The sequence below is a fragment of the Hylobates moloch genome, unplaced genomic scaffold (assembly GCF_009828535.3).
Source record: "Hylobates moloch isolate HMO894 unplaced genomic scaffold, HMol_V3 SCAFFOLD_1, whole genome shotgun sequence".
NCBI lineage: Eukaryota > Metazoa > Chordata > Mammalia > Primates > Hylobatidae > Hylobates > Hylobates moloch.
Genome location: NW_026652276.1, coordinates 74,331,090 through 74,348,414, shown reverse-complemented (window position 1 = coordinate 74,348,414; position 17,325 = coordinate 74,331,090). Strand labels below are relative to the sequence as shown.

Genomic DNA, 17,325 nt, shown 5'->3' with positions numbered 1-17,325 from the left:
CTTATTCCAATACAAATACCACTGCTTAAAACATTTTTGGAAGTATTTTAAAAGCAAATTAATGTCACCTTAGAAAATTAGTCTCATTTCTTCACAGGAGGACTGATAGAAATGGCTAAGTTTTTTTTTGTTGTTTTTTTTACCAGAAAATAAACACCACCTTTATTAACATAATAACTACAGAAAGGATTTCCAATTTCTCAGAAGGAAAATAACGTGACACCAGCACAAGTGTTAAAAGATGTTAAATGGTTAAGTGTTAAATGGCCACATTTCTTATTCTGATAGCTTCCCACTACACGCTGAAGGTTCCTCAAGGACAGCTGCCACCAGAGCTGCTGCAAGAACATGTTTTTCACTGGGCGTAGCTTCACAGTCAACTCCTCAAGCAGAAGACTAAAATATATTTCTTTTTAGAAGATCTTGGTTGAGGGAGAACATATCAATATGGAGAACAGATCTTTGCTTCTCGAATTCAAGAAAAACCACTAACTAATCTATCAATTTTTCTCTGATACAGTGTGCCAGAGTGCTCTGTGAAGAATCCTTTTCCATCCCTACCACGTGTCTGGGTGAAGGGAGAGGAGGGGGTGGCAAAGTGCCAGTACACTAGCAGGCACTCCTGGTGATGCTCTGGGCTCTGCTTCCTTTCTGCTGGTAGTAGTAGGCATCTTTTCTGGCAGCTGCAGCAGCTTGATGGGGGGGGAGGAAGGGGCCACCCACCAATCACCTCTTCTTGAAGCTGTATTTTTTGGCGTTCATAGAAGAGATCTGTCTTAGAGCTCCTCAAACTGACAATCTTTGGGCAGCCATCTCTATCCTTCTCCTGGATGGTGCACTCTTTACAATAACAGGCATCAGAGACTCCAGGACCTCCACAGACCACACAGTGCCCTGGTAAGATCCACAGTTACACTCATCACATCACCAAAGTGCAGGGATGCACACAGGGGTCACAAATCACACACTTGCCGTCACAATTTTCACGTAGTCTTCCGATGGCAACATCAGCCTGCTTGCGGCAAAAGATCTAAGTTTTCATTTAAAATAAAATGTAGCTATAAAGTAAGAATGGACACCCTCCCACACATCCCCTGAAGGAAAGAACACTTTCTGTAAATAAAAATTCTGATATGATTAATTTAAGGTCAGTCATAAAGATCATCTTTCCTATTTTTGTCACTCCCTTTCTTCCAGGTAGCTCCAAAAGACAAGGAAATACTTAATTTTAAACAACTACATATGGCTAAAAATAATTTCATTTTTTAATACGATAGACGAACAAAACGAGCACCCAACTGTAACTTTTACCTGTCTTGGTCACTGGAACTTCAATTATCCCCCTTTTCCATAAAGACTGTTTAAGCAAAAATATAAGTTACAAAGCTGCCTATATTATCTATTTCGAATGGGCTTTAAAGTACAGGACATGAAGGCCAGGCGCGGTGGCTCACTCCTGTAATCCCAGCACTTTCGGAAGCCGAGGCGGGCAAATCACGAGGTCAGGAGTTTCAGACCAGCCTGGCCAACATGGTGAAACCCCATCTCTACTAAAAATACAAAAAATTAGCGGGACATAGTGGCAGGTGCCTGTAATCCCAGCTACTCAGGAGGCTGAGGCAGGGAGAATCACTTGAACCCAGGAGGCGGAGGTTGCAGTAAGCCGAGATCGCGCCACTGCACTCCAGCCCGGGCGACAGAGTGAGACTCCGTCTCAAAAAAAAAAAAAGAAAGAAAAAGAAAAAAGAACAGGACATGAAATTATAGCCTTCAGAAAGTCTTGCAGCATTTATGAAGACAATCAGAAAAATGGCTATAGATGAACTCAGAGGCTCATCATCTCTTGGCCCTAGAGATCAGAGATCGTCACTTTTTAAACAACTGATGGGTATTTACTTTACTAAAGATAAACACTCTAGCCCCGATCTTGACTTATGCCAAAAATATTACTATTCTTAAGTTCATCCTAATGATCACATTTTGAAACTACACAGAAACACTTTTCCCTAGTCCTATTTCAGCCACCCGACTCCTCAGGAAAGCTGCCACATTAAAAACGTTTCCACAACAACTGGTGTTTAAGGTCAGGCACTGGGTTTAAGACTTCAGAAACTTGAAAGGGCATATACAAGGAAAAATTTTAAAGGGATTACATAGTAAAACATTCTCTGTTACAGCTCCGGTCACTCAAGGGACACTAAATGTGAGAAAGGACACACTGTTCCTGAGTTGCCCAAAATTAAACCCATTTAATCTCCCCACACAGATTTCTTTCCTGCCCCTCAGTCATTAATTCCTTCTCCCAAAAGAGCAGGTATCCTACCCAAATAGTGCTTGCTGAGTTTGAATTTCTATTAAGGTACTCGCTTAAATGATGTTTTACTTGCTTTGTGATGTATAACTTAGGATAAACTATTAACCCTTGACTCACTAAAATACCAAAATGTTTCTAACTCAAAGGAAAAGAAGGGACTACGATTCAAATTCACCGTTCAAGTGACTGAAATTAATTTTGGTATTATTTTTCCTAATTAGGGTTAATTTCAGAACTGCTTTGTAATTTCATTTTTTAAACCTTATAATCAGTCCCTTCTTCATAACATAAAAGACAAACTGAAGTGATTCTGACTACGATATCCAACCCAAAGAGTCTAAAATGATCTTTTTTAAGAAATGACACATTTTGATACTTCTGAAAATATTGGGTTTCATTTGGACAGAATCTGTGTTTAGTCATCACAAGAACATTTCCAAAATGAGGTAAGTCAGTAAGATAAAAACTTCTACTTCAAAACTATCTTCCTAAGTCGACAGGGGTATCTGTTTCACCAAACACAACAATACTCTTCTTCTGAAGAGATGAATTGACTAGCTTGCAAATAGGCACAGGGTGAAAACAAAACATTTTTTAAAAATCAGGTGATGCCTGTCTCCTTTTTGTACTAAGTCAGTGGCAATACCTTTGCATGTTATTAAAAGGTGGCCTCACACTACTTACAGCCATTATAATAGTATTTAGCCAGTCTTTGAACATTTCCGAGAAATTAACATCCAGCACCACCCCATATAACTTTCTGTGATGAGGGAAACAGTCTGTATCTGCACTATCTTGTAAGGCGGTCGTAGCCACAGTTCATTATTGAGCATTTGAAATGTGGCTAGTGTAACCAAAGGACTGTATCCTATTTCTTTAACTTTACTTAATTAATTTAAATGTAAATAGCCACATATGGTTAGTGGCTACCAAGCTGGACAGTATGATGCCAGCCCCTTTCTTCTGGGAACACTGCTGCTGCTCTGTTATAAAATATCAGCCCCGCATAAGGGACCACCTCCCTCCAACAAACGATCAGTCATGGAGTATGTCTATTTCACGTACTTTTCTTCAACCCTCAACTTCCTGTTCCTCGACCTTACTTTACAACACACACCCACCTCCACCTCACTGACAGATTATAACCAAAGATTAAAAACATAATCTACTGTAATAGATCAGGCAAAAGGTGATGGCTGAAATGAAGACATCGTACATTTACATATAACCTGGTTACATGTTACATAAACACGCTCTGATGAAGAAACAAATATAAGCAAATAAAAATCATTTTAATGCCCCTAAACACATAAGATTTTTACTGATTCCTACATGTTTTTACTCTATTTATTTATTGACATATTTTTACTCTATTAAAATTGAGTCATAGGCCAGATGCAGTGGCTCATGCCTGTAGTCCCAGTACCTTGGGAGGCCAAGGCAGGAGAATCACTTGAGGCCAGGAGTTTGAGACTAGCCTGGGCAACATAGTAAGATTCCATCTCTACCAAAAAAAAAAAAAAAAAAATTTAATAGTACTTTAAAATTTATTGGGTCAATAATCTTTTTTTCTTTTTTTTTTGAGACAGAGTCTCACTCTGTAACCCAGGCTGGAGTGTAGTGGCGTGATCTTGACTCACTGCAACCTCTGCCTCCTGGGTTCAGGCAATTCTTCTGCTTCAGCCTCCCGAGTAGCTGGGATTACAGGCATGTGCCACCATGCCCAGCTAATCATTCTGTATTTTTAATAGAGACGGGGTTTCACCATACTGGCCAGGCTGGTCTCGAACTCCTGACCTTGTGATCTGCCTGTCTCGGCCTCCTGAACTGCTGGGACTACAGGCGTGAGCCACCACGGCCGGCCTGAGTCAATAATATTTCTAACATCTGCCTTCACACCAACAAGGAAACAATGTGATATAAGTAGAAGAAAATACTGAATTAGGGCAGAATCAAGAGCCTGGGATTCTTTTTTTTTTTTTTTAATTATTATACTTTAAGTTTTAGGGTACATGTGCACAATGTGCAGGTTACTTATGTATACACGTGCCATGGTGGTGTGCTGCGCCCAGTAACTCGTCATTTAACACTAGGTATATCTCCTAATGCTATCCCCCTCTGCTCCCCCCACCCAACAACAGGCCCCGGTGTGTGATGTTCCCCTTCCTGTGTCCATGTGTTCTCACTTTTCAATTCCCACCTATGAGTGAGAACATGCGGTGTTCGGTTTTTTGTTCTTGCAATAGTTTGCTGAGAATGATGGTTTCCAGCTTCATCCATGTCCCTACAAAGGACACGAACTCATCCTTTTTTATGGCTGCATAGTATTCCATGGTGTATATGTGCCACATTTTCTTATTCCAGTCTATCATTGTTGGACATCTGGGTTGGTTTCAAGTCTTTGCTATTGTGAATAGTGCCGCAGTAAACATCCGTGTGCATGTGTCTTTATTGCAGCATGATTTATAATCCTTTGGGTATATACCCAGTAATGGGATGGCTGGGTCAAATGGTATTTCTAGTTCTAGATCCCCGAGGAATCACCACACTGACTTCCACAATGGTTGAACTAGTTTACAGTCCCACCAACAGTGTAAAAGTGTTCCTATTTCTCCACATTCTCTCCAGCACCTGTTGTTTCCTGACTTTTTAATGATCGCCATTCTAATGGTGTGAGATGGTATCTCACTGTGGTTTTGATTTGCATTTCTCTGATGGCCAGTGATGATGAGCATTTTTTCATGTGTCTTTTGGCTGCATAAATGTCTTCTTTTGAGAAGTGTCTGTTCATATCCTTCGCCCACTTGTTGATGGGGTTTTTTTTTTCTTGTAAATTTGTTGGAGTTCATTGTAGATTCTGGATATTAGCCCTATGTCAGATGAGTTGATTGCAAAAATTTTCTCCCATTCTGTAGGTTGCCTGTTCACTCTGATGGTAGTTTCTTTTGCTGTGCAGAAGCTCTTTAGTTTAATTAGATCCCATTTGTCAATTTTGGCTTTTGTTGCCATTGCTTTTGGTGTTTTAGACATGAAGTCCTTGCCCATGCCTATGTCCTGAATGGTATTGCCTAGGTTTTCTTCTAGGATTTTTATGGTTTTAGGTCTAACATGTAATCCATCTTGAATTAATTTTTGTATAAGGTGTAAGGAAGGGATCCAGTTTCAGCTTTCTACATATGGCTAGCCAGTTTTCCCAGCACCATTTATTAAATAGGGAATCTTTTCCCCATTGCTTGTTTTTGTCAGGTTTGTCAAAGATCAGATGGTTGTAGATATGCGGCATTATTTCTGAGGACTCTGTTCTGTTGCATTGGTCTATGTCTCTGTTTTGGTAGCAGTACCATGCTGTTTTGGTTACCGTAGCCTCGTAGTATAGTTTGAAGTCAGGTAGTGTGATGCCTCCAGCTTTGTTCTTTTGGCTTAGGACTGACTTGGCAATGTGGGCTCCTTTTTGGTTCCATATGAACTTTAAAGTAGTTTTTTTCCAATTCTGTGAAGAAAGTCATTGGTAGCTTGATGGGGATGGCATTGAATCTATAAATTACCTTGGGCAGTATGGCCATTTTCACGATATTGATTCTTCCAACCCATGAGCATGGAATGTTCTTCCATTTGTTTGTATCCTCTTTTATTTCATTGAACAGTGGCTTGTAGTTCTCCTTGAAGAGGTCCTTCACATCCCTTGTAAGTTGGATTCCTAGGTATTTTATTCTCTTTGAAGCAATTGTGAATGGGAGTTCACTCATGATTTGGCTCTCTGTCTGTTATTGGTGTATAAGAATGCTTGTGATTTTTGCACACTGATTTTGTATCCTGAGACTTTGCTGAAGTTGCCTATCAGCTTAAGGAGATTTTGGGCTGAGACAATGGGGTTTTCTAGATATACAATCATGTCATCTGCAAACAGGGACAATTTGACTTCCTCTTTTCCTAATTGCGTATCCTTTATTTCCTTCTCCTGCCTGATTGCTGTGGCCACAACTTCCAACAATATGTTGAATAGGAGTGGTGAGAGAGGGCATCCCTGTCTTATGCCAGTTTTCAAAGGGAATGCTTCCAGTTTTTGCCCATTCAGTATGATATTGGCTGTGGGTCTGTCACAGATAGCTCTTATTATTTTGAGATACGTCCCATCAATACCTAATTTATTGGGAGTTTTTAGCATGAAGGGTTGGAGCCTGGGATTCTAAGGACTTTGGGACCATAGGAAAGTTTCTTCAACTTTGGCCATTAGAGTTTTCAGTTATAAGACAAAGCAGCTGGGATGGATTTTTTTTTCCTTTGGTCTCTTCTAAAATTAAATTTCCTAATTCTCTCTATATTCTTGTGCCACTTCTTACCTAGGAACTTACTTATAAAAGCCAGCCATGACCTGCCATTCCTTCCCCAGGAAACCCAGTCTGCTGTTCCTCTTCCTTTGCTTTCTTGAGTCACCCCATAATTAAACAAAGAGAGATAGTGACATTGCCTGAGAGAAAGAGAACCAGATGATTCAAATTAAAATCTAAGCTACACAGGATAGGTCAATAGGGACCAACCCCCCCCCCCCCAAATGTAATCCTTTTTCAATCCCCAGACTAAACAGAGTAGGAAATAAAGCAGTTGGAATATCCTTAGTACAAACTCTGGTTCAAACTGATGCAACCAGTTCAAAACAAAATCATTACTTCTTCTAAGATCCCAACCATCCACAGAATGATTATGAGAAGTCTCACAACTGTCACAGGTCACTGGCTTCCAAAATACTCCCCGAATGACGATCTATCATTCACAGGGCAGAAAGTCATCCACCTCTACTTTCCATCTAGTTTTTTCTGACAAATAGCTCCAGTGGTAACTAAAGGTTAGAAACCTAAACCCATAAATGTCAATAAAATGTATATTTTTTACCTAAGGGAAGAATCACATGAGCACCCCCAATACTAGGCTTCTGAGAGTTATACTAAATGCCACTTACCTGGAAGAAGTTTGAAAATAAAGTCAGGGATAATATGAATGTAGAGGTCTCTACCATTTCTATCTTAAAATGTTTTCCCATATATCAAAATACACATCAGTTTAAAAGGTCAATTAATCTCAATCCTCAATGTCCAAGAAGTTTCTTAAAGCTAAGCCAGAGTTTATTCTCAAATAACTGTTTGGCAAGTGAGAAGAAATGTGAAATATATCATTTACTCACATCGGATTCCGAAATATTTATCTAAATCGACTCTAGAAATAAAGTACTGCCAATCCATTCTCTAAAGGATTTTTGTTTCTCTTCTGCTTTTCAGTTAAGCCAAGTCTGAAATGCCTTTTTAATTAATATATTGAATTCTTGTCTAGTATCAAAAACTTGGCCAATGGCAGATAGGGAAAAAAGAAACACTTGAATCACTTCAACTAAGAGCTGTTTTGGTATAATCTAAACAAAACTATCCTAGAGGAAAATGTATGACTTCACATGATTACATGGAGAATTATATTTAAATAGGAAAAAAAAAACTTTCCCAAAAAGTACACTGTAAAGGAACTAAAACATCTATTAGAATGACCCGGTTCTATGGTCTTAGCAGGTACCACACCCATCCTATCATGTCAGTCCCTTATAATTTATAAAAATAGGACTCCTGCCATCCTAACAACCTTTGAAAGCCACTTGTTCTGCAATTCTGCTCCTGTGTTTCACCTGCATCCCTGATCGTCTCCAGCAGCCCTGATTCCCACATAGGAAGAGGCTCCACAGAACTTCAAGGTGTTATATATAAATACATGAACAGCAAGAGAGAGAGATCACTGATATACAAAAGAAAAGAAAGCTCTAGAGCTTTTGAAGGGCAGTGTGGGACTTCCCCCACTCCACCCTACAATGTCTGCGGATGCCAGAACTGTGGCAGGGAGCTCTGGGTCCTTTAATCCAGCCAGAAAGGCCACCTCTCAGTCCTAAGACCTCAGGAGAGCCAGGCCTCTGCCTGCCTCCCTCCACAACACAGGCAGGTGGACGCACTCAAAGTGCTTACTCTTGATCTGTGAGGATTAATGAGCTAATTTCTACAGAGCCCTTTAAGCTGATTGGCCCAAACGCAACTAAATAAGCACCATCATTAACCACAGGCAAGATCAAATCCTCAGGATCCAGTGAGGCAAATTTTTAGACGTCAGGCAATGTTCCTCTTCCACAAGGTGGCGAAGGAATATTTATCCCCAAAACTCAGACCTTCATCCAGAAAATATTTATTAAATATCTATTATGACATGCAGGGTATGGAGATGAGAGACCGTGTCCTCAAGGAAGACTTAACAGTCTAGGGCCAGGCTGGCAAGGCAAAAACAATTTGCAGACAGTATGACAACTGCCAGGGAGCGAAAGACCCAACAGAGCCTGAAGGGCAAGGAGGGGGAGAGGGGCTCTAGAGGCAGAGATTGTTTGTGTGACAAGAAATCACTTGTTCAGGGTATGAGACGGGAGGCTCAGTCAGGGTGCTGGTTACATGGTGTGTTCAATTCATGAACATGCACCAAGATATACATTTTTTGTATGTACACTTTTCCACATGCATATTATACTTCAATAAGGGCAATATTTAAAAGAGATAGAGCTCTTTGCTACATAGATGAAAAATGGAAGGGAAGGGTCTTGGAATGGTGTTCCAAGCAGAGGGAAATCTTGCCTAGAATAGGCATTTCAGCAACTGCAAAAGGTTCCCACTGGCTGGAGAGTCTGTCCTGAGACTGGAAATGACAAGATGTGGCTGAAAAGGGAGGCAAGAGACAATTGCCAAAAGACCTTAAGCACTGTGCTTCAAATTAAGTCTTGAGGGTGATGGGAGAGCTACTAAAGGCATTTCAGCCTGGGAGCAACGTGATAAAGAATTTTGGTATAGCAGTATCATTCTGGTAGCAATGCGCACGACAGCCAGAAACAAGAATGGAAAAAAGGAACCTGGTTAGGAAATTATTACAATAATCCAAATAAGAATCGATAAAGGCCTGAACTAAACCAGTGGTGGCTGACATGAAGAGTCAGAGACAAATCAAAGACGATTTCAAGGAGGTGGAGTATTTAGGACTTGGTGACCAAATAGTTGTGAGAGATGGAGGAAGACAGGAAAGTATAGGATGGCCAGCAGGTTTTGCCCTTGAGGGTTCTAAAGAAGATGAATATAGAAGAAACAAGATCAGGACTGAGGCAAGGGTGGAGACACAATGAGTTTAACTGTATGAAGTTCCTGTGAAACATTCAAACGAAGACATTAAAAAGGTAGTCCAAACACTGGTATATAGTCAGGAAGACCCTTGGCATTTGATGTGGTAATTGAAGCTTCAGACAGACAGAGATGTGGATCCTGCATGCGGGGCAGGCAAGGGAGTACAGGAAGTCCAGAAGGAAGGCATGGCATGGAAGCTCAAACAAATGCCTTTCCAAAAGGAGAATGAAAGATGGCACCTAACCCTGCAGAGAGCAGAGAGAAGGACTGCAGTGTCCACTGGCTCTGGCCACAGAAGAGTCACAGTGATTTCAGAGAGAGTAACTTGGGTTTCTTAGGGAAAGGGAAGAAGCCAGATTGCAGTGGGCTGAGAGGGAATGGGAGGTTCTTTCCAACAGTTCAGCAGTGAAAGGAAGAAATGAGATAAGGGAGTAGCCAGAGGAGAAAGAAGTAGGGAGAGTTGTTTTGTTCTCTTTTGTCATTTAAAGATAAGGGACAGGCTTGAGAATACTTATAAACTGAGGGAAAAGCAGAGAGGGAAAGAAGGAGACAGGGAAGCAATGGTGATGACTTTATCTGAAAATGAAGGCCTCTGTCCTCGCACTGGCTGGGACACACAGGGAGCGTTTCTTTTAGTCAGCAGCATTTCCTGCCAGCATGGCAGCCTCCGGGCAAACTCAGAGGTGGAGGAAAAGTGCAGTCTTAGCAGGTTGTTCTCGGAGCCCTCTCATAATGGGCTGCTCCTCTTCAGCAACCTTCCCGCAGGATGCTCTCATCACTTGTCAGAGGGCCATTTGGCACCTAAACCCCTGAGCTGTCCAAATCGCCAGGAGCTCCACAGGTCTCTTCAGTTTCCTCCCACAGCAGTGGAGGGGCAAGGGGAAGCCAGATCCCCGGGGGCCTCTCCCCTTGTAGGTGCCTTCCAGCAGCCCAGCAGAAGAGTGGGACTAGGGAACAACCTCTCCTTCCCACTTCCTCCCTGCTAGAAACATAGCACAGAAATCTTCAAGCCACTCCAGAATCTTGCCAAAGATAGGACTGTGTTCTCTCCTGATAACTTGCATCTGATTAGCAAATGAAGTCTATAGAAGTTATGGCTAAGACTAATTGAAAGCATGCTGTGTGCCAGGCACGATTCTCAGTGCTTTACATTCTCTCATTCCTCACAACCCTATTTTTATCATCTCTATGTTACCAATGAGGAAACTGAGTGCAGACATATCTAAGTCATTTGCTCAAGGTCGCAGCGTCAGTGACCGCCATTGCAGGACATGAAACAGGCCAGGCTGTCAGACTCCAGAGCCGGCACTGCTGCAACTTATTTTCAAACACCATCAGAAAATGTAGTATACAATAAACCATAAAAGTCAGGGAAGAATTCATAATATCACTAGTTAAAAATCAAATGCATAAAGGATTTGCAGTCACTTTACCACAGTTTCAAGAGAGATCTTGAGATCTCTCCCCCCAGCCCCATGACAGCACATTTAAAAAAGTATTTATCTTGTAAATATAATTAATGCTACTGAATTGCACACTTTAAGAATGGTTAAAATGGTACAATTTTTGTTGTGTAATTTTACCACAATAAAAATAACACAAAAGAGGCCGGGCACAGTGACTCACACCTGTAATCCTAGCAATTTGGGAGGCCAAGGCAGGCGGGTTACTTCAGACCAGGAGTTCGTTCGTGACCAGCCTGGCCAACATGGTGAAACCCTGTTTCTACCAAAAAATACAAAAATTAGCCAGGCCTGTAATACTAGCTACTCGGGAGGCTGAGGCAGGAGAACTGCTTGGACCTAGGAGGCAGAGGCTGCAGTGAACTGAGATGGCGCCACTGCAATCCAGCCCAGGCAACAGAGCAAGACTCTGTCTTACAAATATACATAATATATATATATATATATATATATATATATATATAAAATATATAAAAAGAGGCCAGGCACAGTGGCTCACGCCTGTAATCCCAACACATTGGGAAGCCAAGGCCGGAGCATTGCTGAGCTGAGGAGTTCAAGAGCAGCCTGGGCAACACAGTGAGACCTCCATTTCTTAAAAATAAAAAAATTAAAAAAAATTAAGCAGGCATGATGGTTTGCACCTATAGTCCCAGCTACTCAGGAAGCTGATGTGGGAAGATCACTTGAGCCCAAGAGTTCGAGGCTGCAGTGAGGTATGATTGCACCACTGCACTCTAGCCTGGGTGACAGAGTGAGACCCTTTATCAAAAATAAAAATACAAAATACAAAAGAACATTTCTATACACATTTTTCTATTTATAAAAAAATAAGTGAAATGAAATTAAAACCAAACCTGTCTTCTTTGAGACAAAGCATCTCAGGCATTATTTAGTATTTTAAAAACAACAACAAACAAACTAGTCAAGGTCAAAGAACGCACTGCAGCAGCAAGGCAGCCTGGTGTAAAGGTCTGGGAGATCAGAACACACACTCAGTGCTCCGGCTCCCTGACTCCAGTGCCAGGGAAGTTATCACTGTCCTCAAACTACCTCTAGGATAGCTATAAAAACCAATTCTAACCCCCAAACCATAGAAATCCACAGAAACTCTGAGAGCACAGAGCAAAGTGGGAATGCCCGGGGCTATTTACAGTCTTGTTTTACGAGAGGCTGATGCTCCTTAAAGACCTGGCCATACGTGTTATTACCTGGACCTGAGGAAAATGTACCTGAATGGATAAACAAAGCCTCACAGGAGAGAAATAAAGCATTCAAAGGAACCCCCTGTCAAACCATGTCCAGGATTCTAGAACTCAAACTCTTCGTGTTGACTAAGATGGCAATTGGTTACTTTTAGGTCATTCTAAATGACCACCGGGGACAAAAGTGAAGCAATGCTGAGAAATCTAGTATAAAACTACATAAAGAAAGGTGCATCCTGCAAAAACCCTAAGAAAATCAAACATACGCTGAGACAGGAGTCTAGTGTTTCTCAGAAGAAATTCAGCAAAGATAACAACACTGCTGGCATCACTTGATTCAAATACGGAAATTAGTACTTCAATGACTACAACTCTTTAAATGAGAAGCTCATTGACGCTGCTCCATTCCATTACGGATGACCAAGTAAACACATGATTCACTTTCATTCGCTGTTTAGCAAACCTAGGTAATATTATTAACACCACCAACAAATAAACTAAGTTTTCAACTGGCATAGCTTTAAGTGCCCCTTATACTTCTAAAGGTAGGGGTACCTACCTTTGGGGGCTCAACTCACCCCCAAACTCCATCTTTAGAGAGGTAAGGAACAAAGATTAACAAGGCTGAAGAGTATAAACAGGTCAGAAAGCCTCCAAAAAGACAGAAATATTTGAACTCTACTAAGACAAGGATACCAATGGCTGGAAGAAGGAATTTAATAATTTCCAACATTTTTAACCCGTCTGTAAATATAAAGCTCCCTCCAATCGATTTTACATCATTTCCAGGTCATGAATAAACTTCTGAACCAGAATACTCCTAAGAGCATTACAATTTCTCCACTGACCTTTTAAAACACAACAATACAATACAATAAAGAGAAAACTTTATTTTTAGGTTTGCAAAATCCTGTGTTTATTTTTCTAAAACAGAAGTCAAACAACTGAATCTGCTTTGTTGGGATTTTAGTAAACTTATTCTCTCTTAATCCTAGGGGCCCCAAACTCTGCCCAGAAGGAAATGAAGAAAAAGTCCTCTGTGCCCGTGCCACGCTGGAAAGTTAAAACACGGTGCCTCCTTTGGCTTTTTGTTCAGGCACATCTGAGCCTCCTGCTGCTGGTCACGGTTCACACTGCTGGAGTCATATCATATGACACCTGCCGTATGGCGGGTAGAAGCAAAGGCTGTCAACTGGCATTCATGTTGAAACTGGTTCAGTGTTTGAACTGCTAACTTCTGTGTGTAATGTTTAAGCAAAAGTGCTTAACCACAAGTTCAGTCTTAATCTCTCAACTAGCATTAAACCCTAAATGGAAACAAGTTTGTAATTCCTTATAAAGATTAAGCCCTTGCAAAACCTATTCCAGCAATTTGATTTTTCAATAACAGGGCCTCCACACAGGCCATCGCCTTCTCTTTTAGTTGGGAAAACATGAGATAAACTTTAAATGTAGAAAAGCCCTTCCCACAATGCAAATGTGCAAAAGCCAGGGTAGAATAAGCAGGTGTTTTTGTTCTCAAACTCCTCAGGTAAATTTCTTTTTTTCCAGTAAATTGACCAACCATAATTAACACTGCTGGGACTGCAAACAGAAAGAAGTCCTGCCATTAATCCCACTCAACTTAAACTAAGATTTTATTAGTTCACAAAAAAATACTGTTTTCAAAAGGCAACGTTTGTATTTTAACCCTAATAATTAACCAAGTAGGTATGCAAATTGATTATAAGTTCTCCCAATCCTATGGACTCTATGGAGAATTATGTGGCAGATAACCATTATTCAACTTTTATGGCCCACCTCTTCCTGTCAGAAACAGAGTTCACAGCTGGTTAGTGAAGGCAACAGTGGAAATAATTAAGCACCTTACAAACTCAAGACTTAAAACCCAGCTCAACTATGACCTCTACTAAGAAATACTCTGCTTCCTTCTCTCTCCTGGCAGTCACTCCCTCCTTTGGGCTCTCCCAGCACTTACTCATCACATCCTATAGGATCCTTTCCCTATGTCTCCTAACAGCTTAGGGCAGGGATCACTTTTGTTAATTTCTATATTGCTAGCAAGTGGGGCAATGCTTGGGACACAGCAGGCCTTCAGATCTTGTTGCGCAAATAACAACTATGAGGTTACAAGCTATGAGGTCTGTAAAAAGAGGGGCAGAAGAAACCACGGTGTTTTGCCTTGAAAGAAGCAGAAGTCTTCTCAGGGAATATTCACACTCACCTTGGAAGCGGAGTGAGATTTAGTACACAAAGATGGGCACTCACAGGAGGGAAGAGCCTCTGCAAGGCAGCAAAGAATGGAAGACCAGATGTGCGGAAGACAGCGGTGTATTCAGGAAGCAATCAGTGAGAGTAGACAATGGGAGGAGGCAGGCAGGTTGAGGGTACAGGGCTTATATGCCAGGTTAAAGAGGTTTCCATGGAATATTCCAGGTTTTGAGAAGCCCCTGAAGCTATTTCAGGCAGTGACATGAAGACTCATCCCTTGAGAGTCTTTGGTCAAAAATTATGAAAGATCTGGGTTTTCAAAGAATTTTGTCTACAGATGCTTATTATAGGTTATCTGAAGCTTGTATATATCCTAGGTTACTGACCTGCCCAACATTTTCTCACATATATATATACATACATATTTCTATGTATATAGTTATATATATATATATATTTCTGTCTATGCTGTTTTATTCCACAATAGCAGGGGATAAAGGCTCATTTAAACACTTAGTGAAATTTTTATATCTGTTTTAATTTTTTTAAAAGGAGGTGAAGAATTTTTGGAACTGAAGGTTAGAAAAAATACTTAAGATAAATATCTTTTTTCATCGCTGTACTTATATACCAAGATTCTGGGAAGGCAACATCCCATCCCTGCGTCAGTAAGGTTAGACGCTGAGGGCCCACTTAACCTGGAGGCTTCCCTAAGTGACAAGACTCTCAAACTGGATGATCCAATAGGGAAGGTTCTAAGTTAAAGGACAAATCTCCGGGCCCTTCCTGTGCTTGGCCCAAGGAAAAGTAACGCCGAGCCCTGCGACTCTGCCAGGTATTTAAAAATGTAAGATAAGGTGATATTTGTGAGCCGGCCAGAAGGCATCGAAAGGCAGGGAGCAGATCACCGGCAGCCTCGCATTTCAGTCTTGCAGCTCGGCCTGAAACAGAGGGAAGCATCGGCCCGGTGCAGGGCAGGACGCCAGGGCACCCGCTTTCCTCGGGGGGCCAGAATGGGCGGCAGGCGGCGCACCCTGGCACGGAGGGAGGCGGGTACCCAGGCGCGCCGAGTGGGGCGGAGAGCCGGGCTGCAAGGCGGGCGTGGAGTGGCGGCTGTCAGGGAGAGAGGCCAGCATCCTCCCCGGCCTCAAGAAAGCACTGGGGCCTCCGCGGCTTCTACGTGGCCCCGTTACCCACGACGAGAGGGTCACGACGGGAGGCAAAGGAGCGGCTGCGCCCGCAGAGTCCCCCAGGACGCAGCCCCCGGGGCACTGGAAACCCAGGGCGGCGTCCCCGCAACCACACCCCACCCGCGCGGCTGCCTGTCCGCGTGGCCACCGGCCACGGGCTGCGGCCCCGGCACGCGGGGGGAGGGAGATGCGGCGGCGCCGCCGGGTCCTCCGCTCCACCGCCCCAGCGATCCCGGAGATAAAAGTTTGCAGCATGCGGCTCGTCTGCAGTGCGAGTCACATCCGCCGCGCCACCTCCTGCAGCACCAGTGCTCAGAGAACGAACAAAATACATTTTAAAAAAATTTTTTTAAAAACTCTTGAAGCCGGTAGGCCCCGAAGCCGGCCTCTCTGCCTCCAGGGCGTGCATGCAGGCTAGCCGAGCATCCCGCGCCCCCGCCCGGCCTCGGCGCCCGGCCTGTGCCGGCCCCGCCGCGCCCGCCGCACTGACCGATAACCTCCTGTAGCTCGTACGCGTCCCTGCAGATGGGCCAGCCGACAGCCTGTGCCGCCGGGGCTGGGGCTGGGGCCGGGGCGGGGGCCGGGGCCGGGGCCGCGGGAGCTGCCGGGGCCGGCGCTGCTGTCGCGGCCGCCGGGGCCGCCGCCGCCGCTGTCATCGGGGCCGCCTGCTGGGGAAGCTGGACGTGCACGGGCGAGCCGCTCGGCTCCGCCATGATGCTGCGGAGGAGAGCAGGAGGACGCGCCGGCCGACGGACGACCTTCCACTTGAAACTTCCTTTGCCTCGCCGCCGACACCTCTCGGCCGGCGCACGCCCTCCCCGCCAGCCGCCGCCGCCGCCGCCGCCGCCGCCGCCGCCGAAGCCAACCAGGAGGGGAGGGAGCAAGGGAGGCCGAGCTGGGCGGAGGGAGGAGGCAGCGCCGGCGGAGGCGGAGAAGGGAGGAGGCGGCGGCCGCTGCGCTCGCCGCGCGCCCGGAGCCTAGCGCGCGCTGTTCTCCGCCTCGGCGAGGGCAACCGCCGTCCCGCCGCCCCGCCTCACCCGCCGCCCCCTCCCGCTCCTGCTCCGCTGGCGGCCGGGGAAGTTCCCACCAAAGGAGAGTCAGGCCGCTTTGTGTGTGCTTTCGGGGCCAGCGGCCCTGGTTCTCCTCCTCCCTCCCTGCTCGGCCTGCGCCTTCGCCCCAATCAGACTAGCCTGAGGACGCCCCCTGGGGACCCCGAGGGCGGGGTCGTTGAACGGCGGCCAGGTTCTCACATTCAGAATTCTCCTGCCACCAAAGCGAACCTGAAGTTCATTTACAAGTTAGCGAGCGGGATACCTACACGGTGTCCCTTTGCAAGACGCCAGTTAGAAAATAACCCAAGTTGTAACTTTCCGGCGCTTTACCTGCCGGTATCCCTTTCCCACCTTCCCTAATCTAATCGCAGTCCTTCTAGTTTTTCTTAGTAAATGACACTTGATTCCCTAGGTCCCTGGCTATTCAGACTTTCTTCATTTTTTCCAAGCCGCTTGGATCCCAGGGAGGCGATTTAAGGGGCTGTGGAATTAGAATAAGACATGCAGGAGAGGTTTAGAAAGTTTGCTCAAATTCTACACCCTTAATAATTGCCACATTAGCCCGTGAGGACACTGAGGCCAGACATCAGGCGTTTCTTTAACAGAGTATACTTGGGGAAATAATTTATTGGGGCATGAATAAACTGTGTTGGAAACTTTTAATTGCTGCTTTTTCAACACCCCAAAAATAACCTCGTCTGTA

At 44.0% G+C, this 17,325-nt stretch overlaps 1 protein-coding gene and 1 pseudogene across 2 annotated transcripts in view; both read right to left on the bottom strand.

The window, feature by feature from the left end:
- Positions 1 to 16,452, bottom strand: part of STK39 (serine/threonine kinase 39) — a 304,185-nt gene extending 287,733 nt beyond the window's left edge. Inside the window, exon 1 of one of the 2 annotated variants that reach the window (XM_032755476.2) lies at positions 16,061 to 16,452. In XM_032755476.2, the coding sequence (XP_032611367.1) occupies positions 16,061 to 16,283 (223 nt within the window). In that variant the 5' untranslated portion in view covers positions 16,284 to 16,452. The remainder of the gene's footprint in view (positions 1 to 16,060) is intronic. The other variant, XM_058441449.1, reaches the window with a different exon arrangement.
- Positions 727 to 3,034, bottom strand: LOC116809392 (PHD finger-like domain-containing protein 5A; annotated as a pseudogene).
- Positions 16,453 to 17,325: the final 873 nt, after the last annotated feature.